General features: G+C 33.9%; 1 protein-coding gene across 3 annotated transcripts in view; it reads left to right on the top strand.

Moving 5' to 3' along the window:
• Positions 1–21,292, top strand: part of GABRA1 (gamma-aminobutyric acid type A receptor alpha1 subunit) — a 52,876-nt gene that overhangs the window by 2,227 nt on the left and 29,357 nt on the right. For all 3 annotated transcript variants that reach the window (XM_003268616.3, XM_003268617.3, XM_030825540.1), the window contains 3 exons: positions 1,350–1,438; positions 4,690–4,802; positions 16,406–16,473. In XM_003268616.3, the coding sequence (XP_003268664.1) occupies positions 1,365–1,438; positions 4,690–4,802; positions 16,406–16,473 (255 nt within the window). In that variant the 5' untranslated portion in view covers positions 1,350–1,364. The remainder of the gene's footprint in view (positions 1–1,349; positions 1,439–4,689; positions 4,803–16,405; positions 16,474–21,292) is intronic.

The following is a 21,292-nucleotide window of genomic DNA, read 5'->3' as shown; positions in this document are numbered from 1 at the left end:
GTTTCAAAACCAGTCACTAATTTACTAAATTAAGGAAAAGCTATGATGAGGCTCAGAGTTCTTATCTCTAGACCATTTCGCTCTAAACATATTATGTTTCATTGCTTACATGCCTGTTTGTAATGGTTTTTAGTGATTTAAATGATTCCCGAGAGTGCAGAAAGCGTTTTGTAGATTTATTTAAAGGCATACCACATTAAACTATAGAGGGTTTAATGAAAAAGAAGCTTTAAAAGATTGCAGTCTATTAATCACTTACCCTACAAAGAAATATAGATTAAATACTTTTAACATTCCTTGTATTATGACTGGAATTAATTACAGCACATTAAAATGTTACCATAGCTTCTCCTTATCCAGGTAGTGCATTGAATTTCGAAAACTGACTCCACACATAGACTATATACATTTTTAATTCTCTAAGCTTTCTATACTCTTCCAGTTCTCCAACATTCCACTACCAAGTCTAAATTCAACAATCAGATGGTGATTGATTGCACTTAACCTAAGAGGTAAAAAAGATCCCTTTATTCATGCAAAGCAAAGCATTCCAGCTTCCATCTGTTTGAGATGAAACATTTTCTAGCAGCAACCTGGTAGAATTTGAGAGGGCTTGAAAGATATGTGTGGGCATGTTTGTGTGCATTTGTGTGTGTGTGTGGTTTGTATGTGAGAGAGATCAGCACATGGCTTGACTATAAAGTGTGTCCTTTAGCTTCACAGAAACATTAGGAAGCATATTTAACAAAGCAGTCACAGGAACAGAATAAAAGCACGACTCCGGCATTCAACAGTGTGTTTCCTATGTTTTTAAATAGAAATAAATACAGTTGCTACTGAAATCGAGGTACCTGCAGAATTCAAAGAGGAATTCGGCCATCACAACATGTTAACCTATCCCATCCAATCCCTACATATGTTCTTCCTGTTAGCGACACCAGCTTAAAAATTTTAATGCACAGTTCACTGTGGAAACTGAAATCATAAAGGTCCAAATTTTTAGATGATAAACAACAAGAAGAGAATAACCCAAACTATATTCTAAATATAAAACCTAGAGATAAACAACTCACAGTTTTTATGTTGAGCAATACTGTCACCTGAAAGCGTTTCAACTTGTATTCTTTTACAGGAGAATAAGGACACTGATATATTTCTGAATGGAGAAATGGAAGGGAAAGTGGAGAATGGATGGTCCAGGTTTCCATTGCTTCCAATGAGGTGTCATATCCCAGTGAGGTCATTTCCTGACTTCAAAGCATTCATCTAAACTGCCTCAGTCAGCCCTGGTGGTTATAACCTGATGTTTCTTGCTAGAGACATTGATCTCTACTTATTCTACTTTTCAGCTGCTCCAGCCCGCGATGAGGAAAAGTCCAGGTCTGTTTGACTATCTTTGGGCCTGGATCTTCCTTCTGAGCACATTGACTGGAAGAAGGTGGGGACACTTTTTAAAAAATCTGCATGAAAATTTCTGTAACTTTTTATTTATTTTATAGGGGAAAGAAAATTGTCCTCAAATGAATTTATGACTAAGGGAATTCAGAAAACTAAACTGCTATAATTTCCAGCTAAGAACAAAGAGGAGCAGTATGAAAAAAAATCATTATATGGTTAGTTAGAATACACTTAACAAGCCATTGTTAAGACATGCATTAATTCACCATTTAAGTCTTACATTGAACTTTTCACTGTTCAGCTGGAACTGAACAAAATATGCGGTTTCCTAATTCATGGAAAAAGTTACCCCAATTAGTAGTTGCATACTGTGTAACCTGATTTTGCAACAAGAAAATTTCTAGCCTATTTTAAAGATCATAAAGTAACTTTTGTATTTATAGAAATGGAAAGTTTTAAATAATATCTGTAATTTGAAAATCGTGTCTCTACAAATGCATGTGCATATCATGTTTTGAAATCGTTATCTATATAACTAATAAAAGTGGACTATATGAGACAAATATTTAAGAACTTTGGTAAAATCAAATTTCCCTGTTAAAAAAAATTACTGTTTATAAAGCTTAACCATAGTCAAAATATGTTCTAGTGATCCAATCAGGCATGTGAAATTAATATAATAGAAACTATTTACATGACTAATTATTACAGATTTTTCTTTATCTGCTTTTGTATTTCTTGTGTAGCCTATTCCTGTGGCCCATAAGAAAGTCAGACATATAATAAAAACATAAGTTTATTCAAAATGTAATGGCAAGTGAACTCTTAAGAGTTAAGATAGGGAGATGGAATAGTCTGGAAAGACATATGAATTTAGGAAGATTTATTTTAATTCAGAAGTTGTCTGTTGTTGTTTTTTGCTATTGTGTATGGTAAACACTGACAGACAGGCATTATTATCAGATATCCTTAATGTGAGAAGTTAAATGTCTTTACTGCTTTTGAAAAATTATATGAAGTGTTACTATTGCAATGACCTGTAGATGGAGTTAGTGCACAGTGTTTTATTATATAGTGGTTCATACAGAATCAAAATCAGGTACTGTAACTGGCAATTCTCTTCAAAATATATATTCAGTTTAGGAAACACTACATTGGGATGAGTGTTTAATACAAAATGAATAAGCATCTTATTCGTAGGGTTTTTCTCTGGCAATTACAACTTGACATAGTAAGTTAGAAGTAAAGATGAAATGTCATTAAAAAATCACGTAAAAGAAATATTTCCATTCCAGTTGGGAAAGCAGAACTGGTCTTGGGGAAAAAGCAGTGGTCTCTTTGGGCATCTGTATTCCAATGCAAACAATTGGTGAAAACATTTGTAAGATAAAACCAGGAAGAAAAGCATTTTCTGAATTTTATATAAGCTGTAAAAACTTAGAGGGTGTAGATAAAGGTAATAAACACTCTATATTGTAAGAATTGTTTTTTTAACAATTTAAGTTTATTTTGTCATGTTACCCCATTTCACCTTTTCTTTCTTCTTATTATATTGCTTTCTTCCTCAGAGTTCTCGATCAGGGCCTCCTCACAACTTAGGGTGTTCTAGCATTTCTTTTCCATTTTTATCAAGATGACCTTCCAGTATCCTTGAAAGATGCAGGCATGGCAGTTGATTTTGTGACAATGAGTTTTTATAAATAATTGCATTCGTAAAACTATTTTTGCCTTACTGCTGTCATCTGCCAATGAGAGATACTGGAAGACACTTAGCTTGTTGAAAATTTGATTTAAAAAGCAGCAAGATGTTTAATTTTGCCAAAAGAGAGTAAACCCTCAATCTGCATGGCATCAACGTTGAAATTAGGAGAATGAAAAATTGTTTCAAAGAGACACATTACATACATCCAGTATTATGGATAGCCTTTAGATTTAGTAACTTTATCAAATTAAAACTTTATCAGAATAATAGCCATTGCATTTTGCCAGTACGAAATTAATTACCTGCAAAATAGTGTTTGTTTTTGAAAGATATTTTGATCATATATCTTGCTGCTGTCAAATAAGTGAATTCTAGTTTCAAATGTTACTATTTTTCTTATATTTATCAGTAATATCAACACACAAGAATGAAGCCCAAAGCATATCAAGTAGAAAATACGAAAGTGATATTTTTGTGGCAGTTTCTTAGTTTACACCCTATATTCATTTTGCTTTTGTACTCAAGGTCAGAACTGTGATTGAAATATATCAGTAAATGTGGTCCATCCTAAGATAGAAAACACTTCTCTCAAAGGATTTTGGAGTTGTCGTGCTAATCATCACATAAAATATGATTCAATGAGCATAGATAGCAATGTGATTGATGTAGGAAATACACAATTTTTGAACTGAGGTCACTATGTGGTTGAAACACAAAGACTAATAGTGGTAAGGGATACAAGCTATATCTTCAACAATGACTTTTAAATATAAATAGAAGAAGGAAAATAAAGTTTCAGACTAGAATTTGAAGAAAGCTAGGTTCTAGGTCAAGTTTTGCTCACAAATAGGTGTGCCTTCTTAAACAAAACACTAAAACTGTATACTACAGCTTAGTCAACCACAAATTAAGATTATTGAACTTGATCTTTCTAAAGTTTCTTTTTACATCTAAGACTAGAAATAATAAAAATTAATTAGATGTTTGAACGGACAAATTTTAATCATTGGGTGATGAATCTTAAGAGGAATGGAAATTTGCACACTGAAGTAAAAATATAATTGTCCTAAGAAATAAGTTTTATCTAAATCTCTTAAAAGAACATCAAGAAAATCCCACCAAAACACAGACCTATATGAAGTGAATGAAGGAAAGGATGTTCGTAGGTTAAAACTTAGGCTTTTGCTACATGTTAAATAAAAAAAAAAAAATCAGTTGTTTTGATAACTCTTTTTAATTTGGAAAGAACTTTCCTAGGTTTGTTTTTTTTTTTTTCATGTGCATTAGCATTCTTGCTTGCTCAGAGAAGACATGCATTGCAACATAATATACATGATGAGAATTCAAAAAGCAAACAGACAGAAGTCGTGTCTTACAATTTTCCTTTCACATTTAAAAAATGAAAATTAAAAATATAATTAAATGCCCAGAGTTTAAAAATAACATTCTTTTTTACCTTGTGAAAAAATAATTTTCAAGTTAAGATTCAGCAGAAAGCAAAGTAGAAAAACTGAGAAAGGATTTATTTGGAAAGAGGTTTCAGTTGAAATGTATAATTTAGCTATTGCTTCTCTTTATGTTTTTTTCAGCTATGGACAGCCGTCATTACAAGATGAACTTAAAGACAATACCACTGTCTTCACCAGGATTTTGGACAGACTCCTAGATGGTTATGACAATCGCCTGAGACCAGGATTGGGAGGTAGGTTGCATTATTGTATTTTTGTTTTAGAGAATAATATGAAATCTTTATTATTACAGCCTTAATTTACCTCTAAGTGGTCAAATAATAAAAATGGTGACATGTAATTTAATGATGAATCTATTCTTAATAGATCACTCTATGTTAATTCAAGTTACTCTGTAGTTTCATATCCATATGCAGTAAAAGGCAGACACAAACTTCTAATAATGACACGAAGCAGATGCTACGTTTATGTGATAAGCACAGTACTTTCTGTGTAACGATTTTTTCATATAGGTAAAAACTGGGATAACATTCTATATTCCAGCACAATGACTGCAGCTATCTCACCTGGTACTGCTATGTCTGCATTTAATTCCAACAGGGTATCTTTGATTCTATTGGTTCAAACATTTATTTTGGAATATTACATATTGATCCACTATTATGTGTTAAATTGCCACCACCTCTAGGATAATAGGGGAATGAGATAGATGGTAGTGTTGTAGTTTAACTGTGCATTTGAACTTATACCCTAATTTTCTGTAATACAATTTTATTTTTCTTGGTATATCAATTACTCGGTTATATTGATACATTTCTGCTTAGGAAGAAGACAGCACTTAATAACATAACATGTATAACAATAAGAGTAAATAGTTCTAGGAATTGCACACATTTGAATAACACTTGAATAAGATAATCAAACTATCTTATTTGGTTAAACAAAGACTAATGAAGCCAAATAAAAATATTGATCTCAGAGTAAAACAAGTGAAGCAAGGAAATAAATTTTCATTCAAAGTCACACAGAAAACCAAGGTTAGAATCCATGATTCCCAACTATAGCTGATACTGAACCTTTCCTAAAGCATTTGTAGTAGCTATTTAATAGCAATATTTAAATAGTGATTAAATGGCAATATTAAGAAAGCCACTTCTTCTTCACTTAGACAGCACAGATAAGCAAAGAATAAAAAGCTTACAAATTCAAACAATGATTTTTCAACTAAATGGTTGCATGGATTTACAGTTACTTTTAAATAAATATTTTGCACAATATAATGACATGGATGTGTATTATGGGACTATTTTGAAGCTGCCAAATGTCATTAGTGTCTCAGAGGTTTAAGGGAAACTGCCTTGTCAAAGACACAACCCAAATATATGTCAAAGGTCTTACCAGGTGTCCTTTCTAATCAATTTCAAACATTCATTTTAGGACATACTATACAAATTTCCTCAGGTTTAGACTTCACCAAGTTTATATTTAAGTTTTTAGAAAAAATTCTTTAAGTCAAAATAGAGTGGTCACAAAATGGGGAGCCTAATTTTGTATATGACATGTTAAAATACTGCTTGCGTACATTTAAACATCTCAATTGGCTTCAAAATTTTTTTATTTATAAAATTTGCAATAAATTACAAAACTAGCTAGATGAGGAATGTATGAAAAGAAGAAATAGCCAGGCTAGTGATATAAATTTTACATAGCAAGACTTTTGAAAATACTGGTTGTAATGTATCTGATTTCTTTACCTAATCTCCTCCCTACCCTATGATCTCATTTCCCTAAAAAGTCAGCAGAATTTTACAATATATTTATAAAATTTCTCTTCATCCTAGTTTAGAAAATTCTATTTAATATTTTGACATGTAAATATGAGTATTATCTGACAGATTTGTGCATCATCTTCAATTTATTAAATAATTTTACACACAAACTGTTAAAATATTAACCATGTGGTTATATTATTGTTCAGAGTACACGTAGCAAGCTGTGACTGTTCATTTCCTTTCAATTCTTTTCCTTTTAATTGTATAGAATAACTCTTTAATAAATGTATACTTTAACCCATTCACCAAAAAAATTTTAGGAGAAATTATTTTACTAATCATCATATGCACTCCTAGACCCTGGAGAGCCATAGACCTTGAAGATATAAAGATTAGACTGAGAGTACATTGGAAAGCTAATTTTCAATACTGGTGATACTGGTAGATTTGCTTACAGGAATAACTACATTAATTCATACTGCCACATTGCTATTTTTGTAGAATCCACTTTTATCACCTAGTTAATCCCAGAAAATAACAAAAGTAGATATGTATTTAAAGAGCAGAAATAGTAGTTGTCTAAGTATAGACAAGCTATCTTCCTTTTAGTGAAATGAGCCTAATATGCTATAATAATTCCAGGACTTGAGAAAATTAACAGTGGATCTGCTTTTATCTTTACTAAAGATGGTTTTTCTGATATTTCTGATTCCTGGTAACAATGACTTTTGAGAGTATGATAGAAATTAAAACAAACAAAAAAGTAGCTCAAATATTTTCTCTATTTTTCTTCTAAACATCCTACTGGAATTTAGTACACTTAAATGTGATAGATTTGAGATTTATGAAAAAACTTTGATACTGACTAAACTTTTTTTAAAATATTTTCTTTTGGAATTTTTTGTAATCCTTAAGGAATAAAATGGCACATGTTTATTACTTATATCTACAGAGTCATCAACATTTTAAAGTACATTTTGAGAAGGTATCTGTCATTAGAGAACTATACTTTAAAATACTAAGTATAATTTTAAGACATCTTGACAAACATAACCAGCATTAGACTTAGAGAAATGTGATAATACCATGATTGCTGGCTGCTATTAAGTTGACATTATCGCGGCTTTTTTTTTTAATTTTTGCAGATTTGCAGTACTTAATTTTATTCATCTACCATGAATTTTTGGTACTTTAAGTATGACATGCATCTCAGTAGATCTCAATTGCAAAACAGACCCTCCCTTTTTATTTTTTTTTTATAGGAGCCATTTGCCTCCAGATGAAAAGACTATGTAAAGGAAATACGTGAGATTATCATTAGCTTATAAGGGAGTAAAAGTTTAATTTTATGATCACAGCTAGGATTATTTCCTCTTGCAAGATAAAGGTGCCCACTGTCTTCTTTATTATGGCAAAAGTCTTTTTTATATAAAAGTAACAACATTATGCAAAAAACAGGGATTTTTGCTTCTGAATGTCCTCAGGAAATAGAAAAACGTGATAAGCTGAGACCTGAGACTAATACAAGAAACTCCTGTATTTGCAAATCCATCATGACCTGTTTTTTAGAAACACACTGCATCAGAAGGTATAGCACTGTTCTTAGTTTATATGTACCTTGGGTTCAATAATTAGAAAACAAAATATATAACTTGGTTAATCTAGATGATAAGAATCAGTTTGCAAATATTGTAAAACTGTTTTAAAAGGCTGCCTTTTCAAGGATAAGAGAAATCATGAGGAACTGCAAATAAAAGGATGACTAATAAAGAGAGATCTCTAGGAAGGGATTTTTAAAGGTAGAAGAGCTACAAAGGATTAGAGTATGTGGAATTCTAAAAATTTAATATGGTTTATTTGGGATTGTAAAGAGAAAAATAAGATAGCTATGTTCATAATTTAAGTGCAATGTCAATGAAGACACTTTTAAATAGACTTGAGTTAAAATAATCAGTATCCAGAAAATACAAATAAAAATTATCGGTAATTACTGAATTCATTCCTGTCCATAATCGCTTTGGTGGCAAGGTGTGGGGAGCTACTACTTTCTTGCAACTAGAAGCTGAGCAATGTTTTTGATAGAACTCTTACCTAAAGCATGGTCAGTGTAGAAGAAGAAAATAAGGAAAAAAGGATAAAAGTCAGAAAAAATGGGAAGATGTGAAAGAAAAAAGTTAAAAAAAAAAAGGAAAGCAAAAGAGGATAGAAAATAAAGAGAGAACAGAGGGGAGGGAGAGGAACTGAGGAAGTGAAGGAGAGCAACGCAGAGGCAATTAAAAATGAGAGGAATTAATCTCATGAGCCTGGGGAGACTCAAGTGTCCCTTGATCAATTTATATGGCTTTTTCAGTTTTAAATCAGGACGAAACCAAAATTGTCCCAGGAAATTCATTTTCCCAAGTTTTCTCCTCTTTGCCCGTATAAACGAAGGAAGCCTGGATGTTCTCCAGCTTCCTAAAAAAGTAAATAATGCTCCTGCTGTACTGCACCCATCTGCGTGAAATTTCAGTCACTTTCATATTGGCTTCCCCTGCACTTTGGGCATGGGACAAAAATAATCCGTAAACAGAGATATGAGTCTGAATTTTGAAGGAAGATAATCAGGCTTTTATGGATAGTTAATACTCTTCCACTGATATGTTTCTCCTCCATTTTGCCCCACCGTATATACAGGCTACACTTTATTTACAATAAGCCAAAATCCCAGGTGAGCCACACTGATGTACAGTTTATCACTAAGAGGCGATGCCACCAAGCTAAGGGATTTTTCTTCTTCTGTACATATGCTCGTTTTCACACATCTAACTTACAAAAGACATATTATTCTATAAACACATTCATTTCACTTCCTGGAAAACAAATTAGGGCGGATACTTCTTTAACTAGAACACAAACATGATATAGCTGAAGGAATGAGGTCTTAAGTGAGTCACATTTTGAATTTCAGAAGAAAGAACTTTTCATCCTCTCTCTCCCTGTTAATGGTAGTTCCTGGAAATATTGTTATAATATCTGAATCAGTCTTCAACTTAATATTAGTGTATGGTATCTTGGATGATAAATGACTCTCAAAAGTTTTGTCCTCAAACCACATAGATAAGACAGCAAAGGAAACAGAGATGATTGTGTTTTCCTAAAACGACAAACCCTGAGAGAAGAGTGGAGAGGCAGATGATAGAGAAGTAAGATTGTAGGTAGAGAACGGACTACCTTTATCCCTGCTACACATTTAACAGATATTTAGTTAACATTTTCTTTTTTCTGTAAGTGTTGTAGATTTGGATTCTTTTGGTTTTGGGGGTTCTGTTTTGTTTTCAGTTATAGAGTTTCTTTGAGAGCGTCAATTAGAAGAGCATTAGTAACTGGAGCTGTCTCTGAATGTATTTTAACAGTAACATATTATTTTACAAATCATTTATGCCTCAAAGCAGACTTTCCCCTTACCATCATATTTTTTCCTAATCTTGAATTATTTATGCCAATATAAAACCTTTAAGACTAACCTTTATCCTGATTGTGGCAAGATATCTCAGCTTTAAGATATAAGAATTCCCAACTCCTAATGCAAGGCAGCTGGGTTGGAAATTCCCTGCAGTTGGCAAGATGCTGTTGGCTTTTTAGGGAATTGGCTTGGGTCTTGGGTTCCATTTCTTTATGTAAAAGTAAGCAAAAATGGAAAACTAAGAGTGCTCTAAAAAGATCAAATTATTTTTTGTGCAACTTTGTAAAATTTAGGTGACTCAAGCATAGGGAAAGCAGCACAGTTTCTTTTAAAATTCAACTTTGACCTATCTCGGGATGATAAGATGTCTGATATTCATGTGATCTTTTATTTTATTTTATTTTATTTATTTATTTTTTGAGTCTCGCTGTCACCCAGGCTGCAGTGCAGTGGCGCAATCTCGGCTCACTGCAAGCTCCGCCTCCCGGGTTTACACCATTCTCCTGCCTCAGCCTCTCCGAGCAGCTGGGACTACAGGCGCCCGCCACCACGCCCGGCTAATATTTTTTGTATTTTTAGTAGAGATGGGGTTTCACCATGGTCTTGATCTCCTGACCTCGTGATCCGCCCGCCTCGGCCTCCCAAAGTGCTGGGATTACAAGCGTGAGCCACCGCGCCAGGCGATCTTTTATTTTTTTAATATCCTTTGTAACATTGAGATCAGAGAGAAACATTTTGTTCATGTTCAACTAATGTCAAAATACCTATTTTGTATTTATATTAAGAAAACAAAATTTTAAAAAATAGGACAAAATAATTTCTGTTACAATGTGATAGCATTAGATAAAATAATCTAAATTACTGACAATTTCCAAATAAAATTAAAAGATGGTTAGGTTTATCCAATCTCTTGTTGTTTTCGTTGTGTTTACCAGAGAATAGCCTTTAGTATTGTGTTTTGAAATTCTACTCTGGAATCCTTCCTTTTGAATTTGCTGTCGTTTTCTCTGTGGCTTTTAATGCAAGGTATGGAGCAGATGCTTAGACTTTGGCAAAATGCAATACATTTCCACAGAAATACTGTACCTAGACATTTCATAATTCAACAAATTATAGAGAAAAGGTAGTTACCAAAACCCCAAGAAGTATGGTTAAAATGAACAGAGAATACCTTTTAACATTTACTGGCTGAGGTCTACCGTCAGCTCATGAAGCCACATTGTCTAATGAATTTAACCGAGCTACCCAAAGGAATGTTCTAGCGTGTTTAGAAAACTTGCTACTTTCATCTTTTCTGTGGTATATAAACCATCTACCTGATCAGTGCCAATATTTTCCTGAGATAAAATGAAACTACTGCAATGTTTGTCTTTCTGTGCCTGCCTTGTTTCACTCAGCATCATCACCTCCAGTTGCATCCATGTCACATGTTCTCACTTATTAGTGGAAATTAAAAATCAGAGAAATTAAACCCATGGAGATAGAGAGTAGAAGGATGGTTATCAGGCAGGATAGGGTAATCGGGGGAGGGAGGTGGGGATGGTTAATGGGTACAAAAGAAAGTACAAAAAAGTGGGAAAAATGCCTAAGACCTAGTATTTAATAGCACAACAGGGTGACTGTAATCAGTAACAATGTAATTGGACATTTTAAAATAACTAAAAGAGTATAACTGGATTGTTTTTAACATGAAAAATCAATGCTTGCAGGGATGGATACTCTGTTTTCTATGATGTGATTATGATGCATTGCATGCTTGTATCAAAACATCTCATGTACCACATAGATATATACACCTACTAGGTATCCACAAAAAATTAAAAATGAAAACATTTACAAAAAAGTAACCACTGCAACTACGTCCAAATTATGAGATGCACAGTATTAGTAAACAGCCATTTTTTGTGCAGCTACTCTTGACCTTTTTATATAGTTTCAATTTCCCATGTTGATTCCAGATCCAATGTGGGATTTTAACAAAATGTTGTGTATAGATCATTGCTTTTTTTTCTGGCAGAATCAGAATTCTGTACTTGAAAAATAATGTAGTGCTCCTGAGATGAGAATCTCATTTGCTATATGTCACAGAATGCCATTTTTGGAAAACTTAAGAGAAAACAAGGCCCTAAGTATTGGCATATTTCTGTAAGATTGTTAATAGTATTATTCTCATATAACTAAAATGCTACCCTGTGAATGTGAAATAGGGTGCCTGAGAGTTATCACAGTTTGTACAATTTTGATCAAGACTTATACTGATTACACATTGCATGCTTGTATCTAAACATCTCAGTACTCTGTAAATGCATACACCTACTATGTTCTCACAACAATTAAAAATTATAAAAATTAAAAAGACTTCTACTGACCAAAAGAAATCCATTTCTCCAACAGAAAAATATACATTCTTTTTTAAAGGTTAGCCCTCTGTCAATAGAAACTGCTTATATTACAGCATATGGAGGGAATTTATCAGTGGAAATAAGATAAATAGTTCCTGCAATGATATCGACCTTTCTTCCTAGGACATGCTTCTATCATCTGAGTTACTGGAATCCCAAAACACCGAAGAATCAGGGACTGGTCAAACGCCTTGAAACTTGGGCGTCTACCCCCATATCTAGACTTAGTAGCTGAATACAGCCAAAATTAAGTAGCTCTACATACCATCTAGGGGATAGTTTCCAGTTTTTCTAAGGCATTAACTGAATGGAGATGAAGGACAGGGGACAAAAATGTTGCTCCAATCAAGCAGGTCAGCAGGGAGCTGGAACATTGCTTTATCCAGGAGTATACATTGATGTTTATGTAGGAGCCCAGGATATTTTCAGTTTCCAAACAGGACCATTTTAAAGTAGGGTTTTGAGATACATTTTATTGTAATGACTAATGTTAGTCCATTTAGTCTCCATGTAGTGCCTACCTCTGTGAATCAATAGACACAAAGCAGCTTAAATAAGGCAATAGACCTCCTTCATCAGTTATGAACCCATGGAACTGGGTCTAGTTAAATATTACTCTGAGTTCCTCAGCAGACAGCATTGCCAGGGAAAATATGGACAGTACCATATTAAATAAATGGTTGTGATAGCGTTACTAACAAAATTCCACCAACAATTCTTTGGTATTCATTCCCTCACTCATTTTTTTATTACAGTCGCTCTTGCAATTCACTATTCACACAGCATCAGCTATCTTCTTAGACTGCAAGTTACATCATTTCATTTAATTACCCAAAGGCTTCCTACTGCATCAAAATAAAGGTCAACTGCTAGCTGAAATGCACAGGGCTCTTCAGATATGGTCCCACCTACCTCTAGGTTGTCATCTTGTGCCATGATCTTCAGCATCACCAGGATCCAGATATACTGCACTTTCTGTTTCTTAAACATAACACATTTAACACATTTATTTTCACCTCAGATCCTTTGCCTCCTTCTTTTTTTTTTAATTTTTTTCCTCTCCTTAATGTATTTCCCTCGATCTTACTAAATTTTTCCCATCTTTAAAGTCTCATTTCAAGTTTTATCTCTTCAAATGACATTTTTTAGAGCACTTATAATCTGAATTTAATTAGCAGAATGTGTATATGTGTGTTTTTGCATCACTCTGTAGGTACTTACATCTCTATCCATCCCCTAATCGACCTAAAATATGTTTTTCCTAAAATAAGTATGTGGTTTGCTACAGAGGAACAGAAGCATTTACAGTTTTACTCATCATTGTATTACTGTTACCTAGAAGAGTGCCTAAGTGGCACATAGAAAATGTTTAATAAACATTTATTGACTAAATTAATGTACTCAATAGATGCCGCTCAAAGTGTTTTGGCACCACAGTGTTATTTGAACATCACTCCAATGCTATGTAGTCATTTGAAAAGGTATTATTTCTTCATTCAAAATGTAAGAATAGAGACTCAGAGAGATTAAAGGATTGTACCTAAAATCACATAGCTTGTTCTCGAGAAAAATCAGAGTTTAAATCTGAGTGTTTAGATGCTTAATCTATTGTGCTTACTACTTATTTTACTACTCTGCTTTTCTCATTTTTGCCTCCAGTACTAATCTCATCTTTTTGAATTATCGCTTCAAAACATATGTTATTTCAAAACTTATCAGCAAGATATCAATATTGTAGAAAATTTCCAGGAAAAACAGATTAACTGTTGTCTGAGAGTTAGGGAATGTAATATAGTATTTGTATATATATATATATATATACACACACATATACAGTGTATATATGTATAAGTGAGGATGTGGTTTGAGGAAAATGATTAAGTTTATATTTGAATAGAAAGTGGATGTGTTAGACCATTCTTGAATTGCTATAGAGAAATAATTGAGACTGGGGTAATTTATAAAGAAAACAGGATTTATTGGCTCGGTATTCTGCAGGCTGTACAAGCATGACACTGGCATCTGCTTGGCTTTTGATGAGGGCCTCAGGAAGTTCCAATCATGGTGGAAGGTGAAAGGGGAGCAATATATACATGGCAAAAGCAGAAGTGGGAGAGAGAGCCACACAATTTTAAATGACCAGATCTCATGTGAACTTGGAGATAGAGAGCTCAATTATCACCAAGGAGATGGCCCAAGCCATTCATGGGGATCCACCCCCAAAATCCAAACACTTCCCACCAGGACCCAGCTCCAAAATTGGGGATTAAAAGTCCGCATGAGATTTGGGTGGGGACAAATATCCAAACCATATGAGTGGATTTACGTGGATGGTGGCATTCCAAGAAAGGAAATTTTACTTATTTTCATATCTTTCTGAATTTTTTAAACTTATATTTTGAAGTTTTTTTTTTCTAACAACACAACGTATTATATTGTTATATACGCCTCAAGCGTACCCTACAGCTTTTGAAATATCTTAGAGTAGCAGTCCCAAATAATTTGCGGAAACATGGGTAAACAAGGTTGACCATATTTATTTAAGACATGATTTCTCAGAGACATTAGGATATTAATGTTTTCAACAGTGTTATATAATTAGCAGAGTTTTCCAGCCACATAAACTTCCCCTCTCACTGCCCCGCCACTGGACACTTGCCAAAAGCTGATGGCAAATCAAATGAAAGAATTTCTTGGGTACGTGGCAAAGGAGATATATTAGAGGGGAACATATGAGGAGGGGTTTATTTTCATTGTCATAAGCTATGTTCTCATTTTGAACTTTTAAAAGGGTAAACTGCAGATAATTCCTACATCAAGGGGCTCATTTAAGCAGTTTGAAGTCAATTTTTTGTGCAAAAAATATTGTATTGTTATTGAAGGGAACATCTCTGATTCAAAATTATTTTTTTAGCTGACTTACACATTATGTGTAGGGTATAACATGACCTTCTAGGGATACATTTATACTGACAGTCTTAACTCTTCACAAGTAAATTGCTAAGGGAAAAGGGCCAGCTCTTGATTTCTAAAGGAAGTCATCATTTTATAAATTCAAAGGAATTTATAAAAGGCGAATCACCTTTTTTATGTTATATGCCAGAGATACAAATACCCTGGCATATGAATATTTGTATATGGCTAGAAAGATCCTCCAGGTGTTTATGATACTCTTGGGAAATATATAGTGTACTTTAGCAAGACTTGTTAACTCTTTAAGGTCTCAAGAGTACGTTTTATAAATGTTTGTTTTCTTGCACTAAATCATAACTGAATTATCCAAATTATTCCTCGGGAAAAATATAAATTAAAAAAATTTAAAAAGTAAATAAAATAACATAAAAATAAATTTTTAAAAAAAGTAAATGAACTGTTAAAGATACTAGACTGCATTTTTCAGAGCTAAAGATGAAAATTATAAAGTCATATTTTTCATTTTCACCCCTCAATAAATTGTTCCTTTTCTGAAAGCATTGTTTTTCCATTTCTTGGAGAATGGCAATATTTCTCTGGAAATGTCTGTGTTGAGTTGTCATAGCACTATAATTAATATGCTTTATTGGTTGATATATGTGCCATCAGAGAACAATATAATAAAATCACATGGAATGTGAAACAGAATATATGAAGTGAACTTTCTCTGTGCCATAATATGTTCTTCTCATCCTGAAAATTGAAGAGACTTATATATGATGTCATATTTTCCCCAGGGAATAATTGGATAACTCAGTTATGATTTAGTGCAAGAAAGCAAACATTTATAAAACATACTCTTGAGTCCTTACAGAGTTAATAACGCTTGCTAAAGTACACTATATATTTCCCAAGAGGAGCCTAAATACATGGAGGATGTGTCTAGCCATGTAAAAATACTTAAGCTTAAGCTATACCAACATGCTAATGTATTTTCATTACAATGTGAAGCAGTTTAGTATCATTTAGGCAAGTATGTCCACTCTTGAAGAATTCATTAGGTAGCAGCTGAGTTTTCCATAAAGTCTGCCTCCCAAAGTGGCATATTTAGGCTTCATTCTCCATAGAAAATATTAACAGTGAAATTTTATGTGTGAGCAGTAAATTATCAGGACTACACAGTGGACCAATTTTAGAAATAGCTAATCAAAGCCAATCAATTTCCCATTTGGGTGTGAGTATGTGGTGGTGAGATCTAACAAGGACGGTTGATAGATACTCACTCGCCCAATATCCTGCTTCACCAGAGCGTGTAACCGAAGTGAAGACTGATATCTTCGTCACCAGTTTCGGACCCGTTTCAGACCATGATATGGTAAGTGGACACTTTATCTTTGGTTTTCTTGGAGAATTTTTAAAATTTACCTTTTCAAAGAAAAATATAAACTAAGTTTTTAGGGAGCAACCTGAAAAGTCTTGGCTATACTTTTGTGTCTTTCTGTGTGTAATATGTAATACGTAATATAATATTTATACAATAGAAAAATACTCATTTGCATTCCAGATCAGACCTATTTTCATGATTTTCAACTACTGCAGTCATCTTTTTTAAAAAAATATCTAAAATGATTGGTTTGCCTTGGTTAATACCCTGCAAGCCATACAGTATGAGTTACGTTTCATTTTAGTTAGCAGGCCATGTTGATTCAAGGATGCTGTTTTCAGGTAACCAGAACTGTTATAGAATGGCCGTAAACATTATGATTTCTAAATTATTTTTGGCTACTAAAAGCTAAAAGGAAATGAATGTAAAAGTTGGCCAGAATTAGACAAAAATACTTAAAATACACCACTAGGAAACATTCTGCTTCATTGCAAAAAGCATTCATTAAATTATTATCAAGAGTGGAAATACAATGAATCTATACCTGCTCTTTTTTTCCAGTCCAAATAAATTAGCATGAATTTCTCTTCTGTCTGATGGGAGTTATAGAGCTCTACAGAAATTATATAATATTCTTGAACTTATAACAGCCAAGGTTCTATATAAGCAAAACATCATACAGGTGGTCAGGGAAACATACCATTATGAATATTTCAAAGATACATTAATTGAATACTGTTTTTGAAATGCCTCATGTTAGCACCAGCTTACTGTAAAAGTATTTTGATTTCAAAATAGCTCACAGAGGGTCAGAATAAAACTTACAGAAAATATGAATGGCAGAGTAAAAGCCCTGACAAGTTCTGAGGTAAAACAAACAAACAAACAAACAAAACTATATTTAATCTGGTGTTTTTGCAATTGTATTTGCCCAAGACCTTTTTTGTCATTTGACTCCTGTTTACATTCTGTAGAACTAATATTCTGTGAAGTGAACAATGGGAAATTCTGGCCCTGAGGATAATTAGATATTTTAGATTTTAAGACAAGCTTTGAAATATGCCAACTGGACAAAGAAAAATACTTGGAGTATATAAGAGGTAACAGAGTGGTAACTAAGAATGCAAATTTCTGAACCAGATTGCCTGGTTTATAATGACAGCTACTTCACATAGAAGGGCATGTCCTTAGGGAAGTTACTTAATATCTCTCTGGATCAGTTTCTTCATGTATAAGGTGGGATTAATAATGCCACCTAACAAATTTTAGCCATTACTAATATGCAAGAAATATAATATGAAAGTCAATCATACTTGTGAATTTATGCATCTTACAATTTATTTTGTAATTATGGTCAGTCTGTAGACCACTTTATTGAAATAACATGTGATACAATGTATTTTACTAAATTGACAACTCTCTGAGGACCCATTTTGATTCTCTCATGTTGGAACTCAGTCTTCCCACACTATTCTCTCATGGTACTTTCATAATTAAGAACGTTTATTAGGTCCCAGTCATGTTTAAGGTCAAATATAAACTGTTCTGCCTGAATTCCCATAAATGATTTTGCTACTCTCTGTCACTTGTTCCCAATATTAACTATTTGTTTTAGTCCTGCTCTCTGTGAGGCAGTGCAGTGTGGGGGCTAGCAGGGCTGGCTCTGGGATTCAAGCTGGTTGAATTCAAATCTCACCATCAGCAGCAGCATGACCTTGAACAAACTGCTTAAGCTTCTAAGGCTCAAAGTCTTTCAAATGTATATATTATTATAGTTGCCTATTCCTGCAACATTTTTATAAGTTTTAAATGAGATGTGCAAATAAAGGGTCTATCAGTAGTGCTCAATAAATGATAGCTATTATTATTTTTACCACTGAGATCCTTATTGTGCCATGCAGAACTCATGGAAATTTTTTCTTGTCTTTACCCATCTAAATGAAATACTTCCGCAGAGGCCCAAATCAAGACCCAAATGCTTGATGAAATCATTTTTATTAGTCCAGTAGCAAATTGACTTTCTGTTTTTGTATTCTAATCACATGTATTGACTATAAAATACCTTTTAGCTTTTGGCCACATATATAGCACTGCTTTGTAAACTTATTTCTCTTATTTATAAATAAATATCTTATTTTCTTAAATTGTTGCCAAACATGTAAAGGCACATGTGTTTCACATCTTTCACAGTATTAGTTCATTGTTATTTTAGAGTAAATGTTAAATTACTATTTTCTTGGTGATAGGTTTAGGAGCCTATAATATTAAAAAAAACTGAGGTCTTCTGGGACCTAATAAGTTATACCCTCTTTCCTATCTGTGTTCTGAAACTTTGAGATATAAGACAATAGAGTAGAAGGCATGGGAAATTAAAATGTCATATACATTACTAATAATGATGATATTACAGAATGTGACTTATATCTGTAGACAACTAGATTTGCAGAGAGTAGGCACCAGAATCAACCAGATTAACCCACCCAGTCATAGGCAGTGTTGAGTTTCCTTTGCTGGGGTGTACATTATGCATATAAAACCTCCAGCATGGAAGAGCACAGGAGAATTTTTCACTCTTACAGGCAGCCAGCAGCCAAATGGAAAAGACAAGAGAAAAGGACTGAAATAGGTAAAATTGATGTCTTTTTCCAAATTAACCTATCAGATTAAATCCCCTTCCTTCCTTCATTTTTCCCCAGTAGAAGAGTGTGAGGGAATTGGGAGCATGCAGAAGTTTCCTTTTTCCCATTGATGAAAACATCAAGAGAGGGCATGCAACATTCAAAACATCACACACTGATGGCCATACTCATCTTAGTACTTATAATAATATAAAATTTGCTTAATGGCCATTCTATCTCAGTCTCTGGCACTTGGCATGGTGCATCACAGAGTCAATGTCCAATAGGAGTTGTTGAAGGACAATGCCCAAATGAAGCCACAGGCGATCAAAAGCTTTTCTCTTTTCTTAAAAAATAGATGGCATGCCTTTGAGTTATTGCTTCAGATTAGTTGTGATTTCATAAACCAATGCTGGAGTTTTAAAATCTTAGAATAGGCTTTTTGATACACCTTCAAACCTGTGATTACAATATACATTTTATATATTACATTTGGTCAAATATCAGGAATAAGGAACAGTGTGTCCAACCAACAATATTACCTATTGCCTAAAACCTCTGAACAAGACAATGTTTCAATTGCTCGTCAAAGAATCAAATTAGCCGTAGGTCTGCCACTGGTTTGCTAGTAGCTGGTAGAAATTGTACCTGACCAACTTGCTTTAGAAGATTAATCATTTAAATTACATTATAGGAGAATTTTGTACAAGGAAGAAGCAGCATGATTTAGAAGTAATCAAAATTAGAAGGCAGAAAGACAAAGCTATTTTTCAAAATGGAAAAATTTTGTAGTTTTTAAAGTGAGAACTAATAGATTAATCTATATTAATAACATAACAAGATTTAATGCTATTGAATGCTTACAACACATTAGGCACCATGCTAAATGCTTTCTAGATATTTCATCTTATCTTCGTGCAAACCTTTTAGCTAAGTATTATTCTTGTCTATATTTCCTGGAGAAGGAAAGTGACCTGCTAGCTAAGTGTAGCAACTTGAACCCAGGTTATTCAGCCCTAGAGACTCCATAGTTCCCAAGGCATCTGACTTCATCTGGAATAGCAAACAAATTTAGGACAACTCTCCAACTTTATTTTAAAAGCCATTAATTGGCAGTCAAACAGAACATTCCCAGGGCACTAGGTTCTGACAGAAATATCCAGGCAGTACAATCACAGAGCCTTGTTTTCCATAGTGCTTAAAATGTATGAAGTCAAAGCACACACAGATGGTAATAAATGGCACAGGCAGGAACACTTCAATACAATATTTATTTAGGAACATAGCGGATGTTTTGTCCCAGATCTTCAGACTAAGACTCACATTCTCCAGGGACCTACACTATGGAACAGAGCAACTCAGACTTTTCACTTGAGTGGTGGGAGCTGGAGCCTGGAAACTTGAGCAAATTATTTAGGGTAGCTTTACCTTTGTCCAGCCTCTCTTCCACGGAGTCCCCTCTTTTGCATTTTGTTTTTACTTAACTTGGTTTCGACTACCTTCTTATTTTCCTTAGATTTCCTTTCCTACGATCCTTCTAAAGAGAAACACATTTTCATGACCAGCTACATAAAAACCTAATATAAATTTGTGTTGATAAAATAATAAAATGAGAGACAGATAATAATTTCTAACTTTTACTAAGAGGTTCCTATGTTCTAGGCACTCTTAAAAGATGTTCTCACAAGTATCAACTCACTTCTCACAATTGCAGAGTGAATTATCCCACTTTATAGATTAAGAAACTGGGGCCTTAGCAAGAGTAAAATAATTACCTAAGGCCACTCAGCAGGTAGGTTCAGAACTTACATCCATAGTCATTATGCTATAGTTCTGCTGCTTGCCTCCCTTTTTCTAGCTTCCTTAAGAAGGGGCTTTGACGGGGCACAGTGGCTCACGCCTATAATCCCAGCACTTTGGGAGGCCGAGGCGGGTGGATCACCTGAGGTCAGGAGTTCGAGACCAGCCTGACCAACATGACGAAACCCCCTTTCTACTAAAAATACAAAATTAGCCAGGCCTGGTGGCTCATGCCTGTAAATCCCAGCTGCTCGGGAGGCTGAGGCAGGAGAATAGCTTGACTCAGGAGGCGGAGGTTGCAGTGAGCTATGACCACGTTATTGCGGTCCAGCCTGGGCAACAAAGAGTGAAAATCCTTCAGAAAAAAAAAAAAAGGAAAAAGAAAGAAAGAA

The sequence above is a fragment of the Nomascus leucogenys genome, chromosome 2, assembly GCF_006542625.1.
Source record: "Nomascus leucogenys isolate Asia chromosome 2, Asia_NLE_v1, whole genome shotgun sequence".
NCBI classification, from domain to species: Eukaryota; Metazoa; Chordata; class Mammalia; order Primates; family Hylobatidae; genus Nomascus; species Nomascus leucogenys.
The sequence above is the reverse complement of the archived record's forward strand: the minus strand, read 5'-3'. Positions and strand labels throughout refer to the sequence as shown.